Raw genomic sequence first — 13,032 nt, 5'->3', positions numbered from 1 at the left:
GATCAACTGATTTGGAAAAACCACCAAAGTGAAAAGAAATAGTCTTCCAATCTTCTCATTCCAAAAAAAAAAAAAAAAAGTGAGACCATCCCTTTGCTGCTGCTGCTGCTGCTAAGTCGCTTCAGTCGTGTCCGACCCTGTGTGACCTCATAGACGGCAGCCCACCAGGCCCCGCCGTCCCTGGGATTCTCCAGGCAAGAATACTGGAGTGGGTTGGCATTTCCTTCTCCGATGCATGAACGTGAAAAGTGAAAGTGAAGTCGCTCGGTCATGTCTGACTCTTAGCGACCTCATGGACTGCAGCCCACCAGCCTCCTCCATCCATGGGATTTTCTAAGCAAGAGTACTGGAGTAGGGTGCCATTGCCTTCTCCGCCATCCCTTTGAGGTTTATCAAATATTTGATGATTATAATAATTACAACTACACCCATAACCTGTTAGATAACATATCTATGCATAGTTTCTGTTTTTTATTTATCTTCAGATAGAAAATTATTTTTTAGGTTTCTTTCATTTATTTTCTTTGTAATTCTGACATCTTACTCTTTGCTGGTGATTCCATTAACAAGGGGAACTTATGCTAGGGATTGTTAAGATGACTGATTAGCTCTCAATAGAAGACAGTCAAGGACTAACAGAAGTCTACTGAGATGGGGTCTTGAAGTCATAAAGAGGTTATTCAATCAGGAAAACAATTATGTGCTAGTTTCAAGAGATATAAAGGTAAAAAACATTTACTCTTAAGGAGAATTCTGCTCAACAAAAAGATAATGACCTGTAAATTACTGATTTCTGAACTGTGTGACACATGCTATACTGGAGATATGCAGAAGATGCCATGAGGCACTGAGCACGATGTCTTGAATACACCTGGAAAACTCAAGGGCAGGGGGGTGTTCCATAAAAGGCCAGTTATTTAAGCTTAATATTATAGGGCACTCAGTAGTTTTTCACACAGATAAGAGGAAGAAAGAGCTTTCACAGTAGAGTTAATAGTATATGCACAGACTTGGAGGCATGGAAAAGAAGATGTATTCTAGGAACTGAAAATAGTTCAGGGTGACTGGAGTTCCAAGTGCAAGATGAGGAGGGTGGAGGATGTGGGGGCCAGACACCATGAGTATTTATTCCACGTTAGGTTCTTGGGTTATATCCCACGGTCGATACTGTGCTTCAGAACTCTTCTCCTTTCTCCTCCTGTTCCAATATTTGAAAAGACACAAAACCAGAATATTCTGTTTTCTCAAGTCTAATTACCACATGTCAACTTTCTAATCCTTTGTCTTAGACTGTCCTTGGTCCACTGTGGTCAGGTCAAACCTTCCACATGTCCTTCTTCTTCACTAGATCTGGAATCTTCTCCTATATTAAGATTCCTCAGGGTATTTGTTCTCCAGGGATAGTCTTAAATACCTCCCAATGAAGGTCTGCAAATTGGCAAAGAAGCCATCATTCAAAACTAGGAATAAAACTACCATATGACCCAGCAATTCCACTACTGGGCATATACCCTGAGGAAACCATAATTGAAAAAGACATATGTACCTGAATGTTTATCGCAGCACTGTTTACAACAGCCAGGACATGGAAGCAACCTAGATGTCCACCTGACAGATGAAAGGATAAAGAAGTTGTGGTACATATATACAATGGAATATTACTCAGCCATAAAAAGGAATGCATTTGAGTCAGTTCCAATGAGGTAGATGAACCTAGAGCCTGTTGCACAGAGTGAAGTAAGAGAAAGACAAATATCATATATTAACGCATATATATGGAATCTAGAAAGACAGTACTGACAATCCTATTTGCAGGGTAGCAAAGCAGACACAGACATAAAGAACAGACTTTCGGACATGGGGCAGGGGGTGGCGCAGGGTAGGGGGAAAGAAGAAGGTGGGATGATTTGAGAGAGTAGCACTGAAACATATACATTACCTTATGTAAAACAGATAAAAAGTGGGAGTTTGATGTATGACACAGGGAACCCAAAGCCAGGGCTCTGTGACAACCTAGAGGGGTGGGATGGGGAGGGAGGAGGGAGGGAGGTTCAAGAGGGAGGGTAATTATGTATACCTATGGCTGATTCGGAGAAGGCAAAGGCACCCCACTCCAGTATTCTTGCCTGGAGAATCCCATGGATGGAGGAGCCTGGTAGGCTGCCATCTGTGGGGTCGCACAGAGTCGGACACGACTGAAGCGACTTAGCAGCAACAGCAGCATGGCTGATTCATGTTGATATATGGCAGAAACCAACACAATATTGTTAAGTAATTATCCTCTAATTAAAATTTTTTTAAAAACCTCGGCTTTAGCTGGCAATAAATACATCTACCTGATGAACTGGTACTTTACAATGGTTTGAAAGAACAGGTATCCAGTGGACAGATGATTAGAGTTGAGTTAAAACTGTTCCTTACCCAGGGATTTCCAACATGGGAGTGCTGTAACCACTTGGAGTCTGAATAAGTACAGTAATGCTAAATTACACAAGGCACAGATTAGCTTACTGGTTAAGAGCACGAGGTCAGGAGCCAGGCTGTTGACCAGGGTTCCAGCTGCAACCCTGCCACTTAACTGGTGCAACCTTGCCAAGTTATATAACCTCACACTCCTAAAGCTCCCTACCTGTAAACTGGAGACACTCTTACTCCCTCTTAATTGGTACTTAATAAATGCACACTGATTAGGACAAAATATTTCAACACAAGAGAGAAAATACAATAAAAGCATGATGACCACTGGTCTAACTCAAGTAACAGAAATCCCACCATCTGCTCAGGTTGTGATATGGAACAAGAGAAAACATTGTTACTTAATTGGAATACAAAGCTTTGTCAGCCCTCTGGTTCTGGATTGAATGGGGAAGGATCCGTACATTTCCTAATTTCGTTTCTCATTCTCTCCTCTAAGAACCAAAAAAACGTGTCCCTCAAGCCTCTGTAGGCCTCATTATCTTGCAGATATTTCAGACTCCAATATGTTAGCCATTAAACAGACGTCACTCTGTTAGATGACACCATCGCTGGGCAAGAGCCATAGATAATAAAACAACTGCCAACTTTCTCTGGCAAACCCACATGGCCAAGAGGACAATAGGGGGAAAGATTCATGACACAGGAGGGAGAACAAATAACAAGGCAGAGAAAAATGTTAAACACTGGCTGAAGGACCGTAAGCCTGGGGACGTGAAAACCAGCTATGGCCTGGATGAACAGGAGGAGCCTGGAAGGATGTTGCTGCCAGAGTCCACTATGAAGCCAGCTACCTTCAGCTGCAGATGCAGCAACGCCTACCAGGGAGTCCAGCACTGATTGCTTCCATAGATCTGTTAAATGGCACCCAAGCCAGGGATAACAAAAGAGTGTACAAAATCTCCAGGGGCTAGTGAGATTGCCAGGAATGAGCAGGATGAGACTGGCTGGAAAAATACAGCCAATGGCTCAAGGGAGAACAAACAAAAACTATAGAAATTTCAAGTGAGGGAAACACTTGGAAAGTGGTGCTGATTGAAAGGAAGGCAAGCGGTCAGCTCCTTGGCTCTAAGCTTACCTTCAGGAGTGACAAGGAATCAGAGGTGGACAGGGGCAAGTGTGTCTGCTGACCGGCAAGTGATGCCTGTCAGAGGAGTGTGACACGACTCTCTGGATGCTGTTACTGGCAGATTTGCCAGCTCTAAAAGCAACTACCTCACTGTACTCAGTCTTACCATCAGTAAAATGGGAAACTCTATACTGATACCAATCAGCTCCGAGGTAAAAGTAGAAAATTTGGACCACAGATACTAAATGAAATGATTACTACTACTATTTATATACTATGATTTGAATGCCTAGAAATAAATATACAAGGTTGAACTGCATGAAATAGCTAATATCTCACCATTTTGACCTACAACTAACAAAATTTCATATGTTCAGCTGAACAGATAGATAAGTATGTACACAGTATTCGAGATACTTGGTTATACTAGAGAACTCAACTAACAGATTTTAACTGAGACCCACATGCACCTTAACTCCCAAAGAAAAGTTTCTTTCAGAGGATGTGGCCTTGGGGCTAACCTTTTCCCCTTTTCCCTCCTGTTAATTTTCAGCACTCTTAATTCCTCATCTCACAGTCCTCTTTCTTGCCAGGAAATGGCTTTCCATTCAGTGAACATGGCCTTGGGACAGCAGCTGCTTAACTGGAGGGACCACAAAAAAAAACTTTACTCCCAAATATTTTCCCCACCACCAGTAGAGATTCCTTCCTTTGCATTAAGTCTCAGCCTCGTTAAGCATCCTCTTCCAGTAAACAGACACATCCATTCCTGTAAGGCAGTCAATGGTTCCATTTTTAGATCACCGTCCCCCGACACATGTAAGGGACACTAGGCACCAGGAAACACTACCACCAGTCACATTCCCAGAAAGCAGCAGTGCTTGCTGGAAACACTCTGAGAATTAGCTCAGACTCAGTACAGGCCCTATTGTGTTTTTAGTGAGGGGCAACCTATTAAACTCAACATTAAAAAATACTAAGATCATGGCATCTGGTCCCATCACTTCATGGAAAATAGAAGGGGGAAAAGGGAAAGCAGTGACAGATTTTCTCTTCTTAGGCTCCAAAATCAGTATGGACTGTAGTCGTGAAATGAGAAGATGGCTTGCTTCTTGGAAGGAAAGCCATAACAAACCTAGACAGCAAATTAAAAAGCAGAGACATCGCTTTGCTGACTAAGGTCCATACTGTCAAAGCTATGGTCTTTTCAGTAGTCACGTGTGGATGTGAGAGTTGGACAGTAAAGAAGGCTGAGCACTGAAGAATGATGCTTTACAACTATGGTGCTGGAAAGACTTTTCAGAGTCTCTTGGACAGCAAGGAGATTAAACCAGTCAACACTAAAGGAAATCAACCCTGAGTACTCATTGGAAGGACTGATGCTGAAGCCATACTTTAGCCACCTGACACAAAGAGCTGACTCATTGGAAAAGACCCTGATGCTGGGAAAGACTGAAGGCAAAAGGAGAAGAAGGTGGCAGAGGATGATAAGGTCAGATAGCATGACAGATTTAATAGACGTGAACTTGGACAAACTCTGAGAGAAAGTGAGGGACAGGGAGGCCTGGCATGCTGCAGTCCACAGGGTCACAAAGAATTAGATAAAACTTAGTGACTGAACAACAGTGCAGGCCCTATTGTGTTTTTAGTGAGAGGCAACCTATTAAAACTACTTTCCCCTGAAACCAAGCTCCCCATAATATAGGGCCTGCCACTGGCCCTCTCTGACAGTCCCTGCCTTGTGGAATTTGAGTGTCCTGGTTTAAGCCTCCAAGGGCAAACTCCATCGAGAGAAAGACACCCTCCCAAAAAACTGCAGCAACTCCCTGGGCTGCAGAAGGGCAACTCCCAGGGGGACCTGTCATGGAATCACAACAGTGACTCCTGGAGCGCCATGCCAGCAAGGGGCATCTGGAGGAAACCATGTCACCTGGGACAAGCCCCCTGTAGTTGTCTTAGACTGTACGAAAGCTGGGAGTATAGGCAAAGGCCAAGGTCAGAGACAGGATGAAGGCTGCTAACAGAGGAGAACCCAGGGTCACACAGTTCACACCACTTCTAAAACAAGTTCACAGAACCTTCATTCCATCGACAGGTCATAATTTTAATCCTCTCCTCTTTGTGTATGTGTTTGCTTTGGAGGAAGTCCCTGGGAACTATATAGATGTTCCCAAACTAACTGAGGCTTTCTGTAAAATCTTATAAAATCCTAACAGGAACAAGGTTTTCACTTTAGATGTTGGCTGAGACCTGCAGAGTCCTCTTTCCTGCTGCTCCTCTGTCTGTCTCCTTTCAAGTGCAAGGTCTCTGCCGTAGCAATGCTCCCTCTAGCTGCGCACATGGGCTCTCCAGGCATGTGGACACATAAGACCTCCCAGGCTGCTTCTCGACTATGAGACTCAGCGCAAAGACTCCTGTTTCTCTTCAGCCTCCTGACCTTTGTCTTTGCTTTGGACAGAGATGCCCATTGGGGTGGTCATCGCCAAAGATGTAATTTGACCTCTCAGTTTGCTCCTGAATGACCTTTCTCAACCAAAACTTACTCTGCTTGGGCTCATCTTCTGGGAGCCCATCTTCCCTGAGGCTCACACCTCTGGAACTTGCTGGATGTTCTCCTTCTTCAGGGAGCCAGGCAGCCCAGACATGCCCTCACTGTAGAGGGCCAGTTCAAATGGCCTGAACATTGCTAATCTACAATTAAGCTAAGTCAGTGTCTTACCACAGCAGTCCATCTCAGATTTGAATTAAAATTGCCCTTAGTCTTTCCTACAAAGACTATTATAGATTCACTCTTTATTCCGTTCTTAGCGCCCAAAACCAGCTCCCCACTGTTGTTCTACCTGACTCACCCCTGGTTGGCTTAAGGCTTTCTTACTCCAGAGATCCCAATTTTTAACTTCTCTGCCTCCCATCAACTCTGTTTAATGTCTTGTAACTAAAGGAACAATTATTATTTTACTCTATATACCTGGCACTACAGGGGGGAAAATATAAGAATAAGAACCTGAAAAAGGTGGAGCCCCATCTGCAAGGAGCTTCATTCTAGCAGGGAACAAACAGAGCCCAGGAGCACAGATCACAAGACAAAACTTAACTCAAGCTAAGGGCATCTGTTTTCCCTCAGCAACAAGAAGGTGTTACTGCCTCCTCCTTATGAGGAATCTCCCAGAGGGGATGCTGGATATTGCACCCTGGGCTGGGCCTGCTAAAGGTAAATACATATTGATGCTTCCACCCAAAGCTGTATTTGGGCTACAGAATTTCTGAGAAATCTAGAAGGAAGAACAACAGAAATAAACAATCTCCCTCCCATTGCAGAGACAATGCCTGGAAGCAAAATCTGTCAGTGTTTTCACTGCAAAAGGACTAGATGTCTACTACTCTTCTCCATAACATGAACACACACACACACTTTGGTAGACACTTCTATTCAGGGACATAATTACATGGGAATGAAAAGTAGGAGCTCCATAAGTAAAGGTCGAAGGGCAGTGACCTTCTCACACTGTAGCATGTGAATGATGCTTCCTAAAGAAGCAGGAGGAACCATTATGGGCTCTGATGATGTCACAGGGCTAACACAGTGAACTCACTGGGATTCCCACTGGGGTTCTGGAACGCCCAACGGTTATCACCCCTTGTCCTCATTTGAACTCAGAATAAATTTCTGAGAAAGACCTAGGAGCCTGATGTCATGGAGACCAAAACGCCAGTTTTACTATTGATAAAAGTATTTGAAGATGACAGCACAGGTACGAAGGCTGAAAGAGTGTGTTGGAACCCCCTGAAATGAGTTGACTTCCTGCAGGCCTCCTCTGCTGGGCTTACCATGCAATGGGAAGAGCCCAGATTGCATACTCTCTGCAGGCAAGCAGTCCTGAAGAGTTCCAGACTCAGCAATCACATCCATCACCCTGGTTCCCACTGAGGGGAAGGAGAAAGTGATGGGGCTACAAGCCACGAATACTTGTCATAGACCTTTCCTTTCATTCAAATAAGAATGGGAGGACTTCCCTGGTGGTGGCAATGGATAAGAATCTGTCTGCCAATGCAGAAGTCATGGGTTCCACCCCTAGCCCAGAACAATTCCACATGCCACGGAGGAACTCAGCCCATGTGCCACAGCTACTAAAGCCCACGTGCTCTAGGGCCGGTGAGCACAACTCCTGAAGCTCTCATGACTACAGCCTGTGCTCCACAGCAAGAAAAACCACCTCAGTGAGAAGCCCGTGCACTGCAAGGAAGAGTAGCCCCGCTCTCCGCAACTAGAGACAGCCCGTGCAAAGCAGTGAAGACCCAGGGCAGCCAAAGACAAATAAATAAGAATGGGAAATAAGTGTCTTCACAAGAGCTGCCTCAAGTTCTTCTCAACCCTCAGAGGACACTGCTGTCACCCTAGCCACGCTCTGTCACCCCAGCACTGGAGTGAGAGGTTTATGAGCCTAGGGAGACTCATGAGAGGCTTTTTAAGAGAGGGCAGTGGCAGCTGCGTCCTCCCATCTTTCCTCTCACACGCCCCTCTGGAACCTCAGGATCACACTGGGATTGATGGAGATCGACAAACCTGAACGTGTTTTGGTTTGAGGTCTGGCAATTTCTGTAATTCCACAGTATTCCACAAATGTTTTGTGTTCTACAAAACCAAAAGACACTGGCCAAGCACTTTCCCTCCTAATTTTTAAGCCCATGTGTCTTTAAAGGAAATGTAATCCATATGTTTCGGGTACATTTCTATGCAACTCATCAAACCATGCACGTCTGTATGAGTCACCTGATGTCTAAAATTCATGGGGAAAATCATAGTTTCTTAAGAACTCTGTTAGCACAAGAAAGGCCATCAATGAGCCACTGATTAGAAGGTGATGAACTAACTGGATTCTGGTGTTGGCATAGACCACCAGTTCCTGGAGATTTATAAATAATCCTCTATATCCTCACCCATCAATTTTCCCATCTGCCAAACAGCGTTAATAATTCTTGCTGTCATGCTGCAGGCAGCCAGTAAGAATTAAAGTGTGGTTAACAGGCAATTTTGAGCTTCTTAAAGAGAAAATACAGGGACTCCTGTATTTGCCCCAACAAGTTTATTTTAGTCTAGCTTCCCAGGGAGCTGGAGGATAAGAATGGCTTCTACCTTCGCTAATTCATCCCAGTCCCTTCATGACACAGATGACTTCACTTTCATCATATCACAGTTTCAGTTGCTAGGGATGTTCAGCTTGACCTCCTGTCCTCTACTAGGGACCCCTTATTTATAGGAGTATGGGGAGTAAATAGGGCTTTCTTTAGTGACTCAGTCACTAAAGAATCTGCCTGTAATGCAGGAGACAAGGGTTCAATCCCTGGGTTGTGGAGATCCTCTGGAGACGGGGCGTGGCAACCCACTCCAGGATTCATGCCTGGAGAATCCCATGGACTGAGGAGCCTGGTGGGCTACAGTCCATAGGGCCACAAAGAGTCGGACACAACTGAAGTGACTGAGCGCATGCACGCACGCACACACACACAGAGGAGGTAAATAACAAAGTCGTGGTGAATAATCTGCATAGACAGCGAGAGAATACTGGTTGATTTATTTGGGAAAGGGAAAGTTCTGGCTACTTGAGTAGGATCTTGAAGTAGAAGAATGATTTTTAGAGAAAGAGCTCTATTCCCCATATCTGTTGAATATAAAATAAGCAAGATTAAACTACTAGCATGATAAAGCTTGAAGTGCACAGACTTTGCTGTGAGGTGGACTTGGGTTATCTTCCCTACCCCCAGATTTACTGTGTGACATTAGAAAAGCTGCTTAAGCTCTCTGAGCCTGTTTCTTCATTGGTAACAAATAGGTTGCCTTAAAGATTAGAACGGAGTAGGCAATGGCACCCCACTTCAGTACTCTTGCCTGGAAAATCCCATGGACGGAGGAGCCTGGTGGGCTGCAGTCCATGGGGTCGCAAAGAGTCAGACACGACTGAATGACTTGGCTTTCACTTTTCACTTTCATGCGTTGGAGAAGGAAATGGCAGCCCACTCCAGTGTTCTTGCCTGGAGAATCCCAGGGACGGGGGAGCCTGGTGGGCTGCCATCTCTGGGGTTGCACAGAGTCAGACACGACTGAAGCGACTTAGCAGCAGCAGCAGCAAGAATTAGAAAGAATATAAGTAAAAAGTCTGGAACACAGTAGTGTTCAATAACAGATAACTTCTATAATTACTGATATTACTGAAAACAGCCTGCAGGTTTTAATACGACATAATAAAGAATTTCCATGCTATCAGAAATTAATAAATAAGACACTCACATGGGCAAATGAGGATCTCTAGTTCTATTTTCCTGGCATTCTTACAAGGAAGAGCAGTCCATCACTCAGGACAGACATTTGTCTGTCCTAAGCAGTAAGATATTCACCAGCCTTAAGGCAGACACAGGCCATGGCCAAATGATGTGTCAAGGTCCTTTCTAGCCTAGTGAGGAGACAGGAGACCCTCAGGACTTGAACTGAGCTGTTAGCGCAATTTTCTAACCAGAGATATATGCTTCATGACACAAGGTCTTAATCTCAAGATTAAAGTGTGCCTCCAATTCCCAGTGCAAGCTCCAGTCCTGGTCAATACACCCTCTCTGTTCTAATTTTGTCTTCTAAGTCATGCCTCTGAAAAACAAGGAATCCAATGGGAAGACAAAACAAAGGGAAAAAGGAGAAAAAAATAAAGCATTCTTTAGAATGCCAAGAAAATAAACATGAAATGCTGCTGAAGATACAGAAGGAAAGAAAGTAATTGGATAACTAAAGTCACTAGGATTGGTCTCTGGAGACAGATGGTGATGTCTAAAGAAGAAATTCTTAACTTTTTGGTCACAGATATTTTTTGAAAATTTGAAGAAAGCTATGGACCTCTCCCTAGAAAAATGCACACCTGGTCATTCACTCACAACTTTTCTTTCACTATCTGGTAACTCACAAAACCCATGAAATATGCATGGACCCCAAGTAAACACCTTAAACACCACAGAGGCTTCTTAATGAAAGGCCAGCTTCTATTTTGAGCTCCTCTTCACTAACAAGGTTCTCAATAAGCCCAGAAGGCAGAGGCCCAAAAAGGAGGCAACAGGAAACATCTTACAAGCATGTTCTTGACTTGACCATTGGGCACAGAATAGAAACCATTCTTCATTAGCTACATTTTGAAAACAAAGGCCTTTGTCTTATTTTAAAGACTCATTAACAGGAAGGCATTTTCCTTAGGCTATTCCACTAACTGGGCTTCCCAGGTTTCACTAGAGGTAAAGAAGCCAGCCACCTGCCAATGCAGGAGACGCAAGAGACAAGAGTTCAATCACTGGATGGGGAAGATCCCCTGGAGGAGAGCGTGGCAACTCACTCTAGTATTCTTGCCTGGAGAATCTCAGGGACAGAGGAGCATGGCGACAGAGTGCTACAGTCTGTGGGGTCACAGTCGGACACGACTGAACACAAGCACAAATTACAAACAAAGAACTGAATAATTCAAACTTTGGGAGGCAGCTTTTTGATTCCTGAACAACTACCCATTTCTCTTGGCCTGCATCTATCTAGCGTGCAAATGTCTCCAAAAAGCAGGAGCCAGAGCCACCAATAGCGCGTGGGGAAAATAATGCCACATAGAAAAGAAAGGTCAGTGAGTCTTATCCAATTTCCTCACCTGTTTCTTCCAGAATCTCTGAATCCTTTAGCAAAAGGGTTTCGGTCAATTTTTAATCTGGTGATCTGGAAACAAACAAAAAAAGGATGAACTGTATTTATATTAACTGATTTCTTTTTTGGTTGCTCCTAGAAAGTTAACAAAAATCACGCGGTGAACAACAGCTGTTATTTTTATTTAACTTCCTTTTAGTTTGAGATTTAGATTGAAGTTGACATAGGACTTGGGCCTGGCACACAGATGTCTGACCCACCTGACCCACTTCTTCCTAAAAACCAAGGTCTTCCCAGTATGTGACTCTGTAAACTCTCTTCTGCTCACCTTCCTTGCCCCCAAATGGTGATAAATCATTTGCCCAGACAAACAAAGGTATCCAAATGGAAAACCGGACAATGGTCAGATACAAGACACACAGGAAGTACCTGAAAAGTGCTTGTTGAATGAATGAGTAAATGAATGAGTGAGCAAGTGAGTGAAGAATGAATGAATGGATTTAGTCAATCCAATCAGGTGCAATTAGACCACCAGACAACCTGCCTCAGCCTGACAGAACCAAATAATTGCCTGCATTTCCTGTCCCACTTAAGCTGTGCATTTTTTGCCTTTGTGTATGGCTCATCTGATATGACCTAAAATGATCTTGTAGACAACACAAAAAAGTAGCTAGACTTTTGTCAAGGCTGCACCCAAAGAAAAATCTAGAAATGGAGGACGGGATGAGGCAGGATGCAGGGCATCTATCCAGTCTCTTAAGTCCCATAAGTTAATCAAAAGAAACAAAGCAGCAGCTTCCTAAGGCTGAGCAAATCCAGTGCAAACAATTGTAACCCAAGTTGGATGAGTCTTTAGGAGTCATCTGGTTCAACCACCACTCAGCACAAGATTCCCCCTCAACTGCATTCTATCTTCATCCCCTCCCATTCTGCCTCGGTATATAATACCCTATTGCCTTCAGACCAGAACAGGCCGGACCAACAAATTCCATCTGCGCTCTTGTGTTTCTGCCTTTAACCTTTGTCATGGGAGGCATTTTGATATCTTCTGTCTGAACTGGATGGTAATGACTCACTACATTCAAACAACAGAGACTTAGAGGTGGGGCCTAGGAAGCTCAGGAAAGGAGGAAAGTCATCCTCAATGGTAATCTAGAATTAAGGAAATTTCATTTTTAAGATCATCTTTCCATTTCTTTTTTTTACCTTTTTAAAATTCATTTATTTTTAAAATGAATTTTAAAATTCATTCATTTATTTTTTAACTGGAGGATAATTTCTTTACAATGTTGTGTTGGTTTCAGCTTTACAACAACATGAATCAGTCATAGTTATATATATATATATCCCCTCCCTCTTGAGCCTCCTGTCCCCCTCCCATCCCACCCCTCTAGGTGGTCAAAGAATGAATTTAAGTCAGTTGAACTGAGGTGGATGAACCTAGAGCCTGTTATACAGACTGAAGTAAGTCAGAAAGAGAAATACAAATACCGTATAGTAATGCATATATATATATATATGGAATCTAGAAAAATAGTACTGATGAGCCCATCTGTAGGGAAGGAATGGAGATGCAGACATAGGGAACAGACTTAGGGACATCTTCCCATTTCTGATCCCAGCAGAACTTATCACTAGGACGTCTAATCAGTGTTTCTTAACATTGCAAATCTTTCCAGGTCCCTCTTCTGTCTCCCTTTGTCACAACAGAATTTCCTAAAGCCACAGTCTGAAGGTCTTTAAAATACAAAGTGAGATTCTGAAAAAGAGACTCTGCCTTGAAAGTACCAAAGTTTATTTTTTTCCCCCTAAACATTCTTTGCTTCGG

General features: G+C 43.6%; 1 protein-coding gene across 5 annotated transcripts in view; it reads right to left on the bottom strand.

Annotated features, from left to right (window-relative positions):
- The window catches only part of TBX15 (T-box transcription factor 15), a 126,016-nt gene that overhangs the window by 19,783 nt on the left and 93,201 nt on the right, over window positions 1-13,032 (bottom strand). For 4 of the 5 annotated variants that reach the window (XM_059884556.1, XM_010803117.4, NM_001434845.1 and 1 more), the window contains one exon: window positions 11,212-11,276. In XM_059884556.1, coding sequence (XP_059740539.1) covers window positions 11,212-11,276 — 65 coding nt within the window. Of the gene's footprint in view, window positions 1-1,546; window positions 1,609-11,211; window positions 11,277-13,032 lie in introns of all 5 variants that reach the window. The other variant, NM_001434846.1, reaches the window with a different exon arrangement.

The sequence above is a fragment of the Bos taurus genome, chromosome 3 (genome assembly GCF_002263795.3).
Source record: "Bos taurus isolate L1 Dominette 01449 registration number 42190680 breed Hereford chromosome 3, ARS-UCD2.0, whole genome shotgun sequence".
Lineage (NCBI taxonomy): Eukaryota > Metazoa > Chordata > Mammalia > Artiodactyla > Bovidae > Bos > Bos taurus.
The sequence above is the reverse complement of the archived record's forward strand: the minus strand, read 5'-3'. Positions and strand labels throughout refer to the sequence as shown.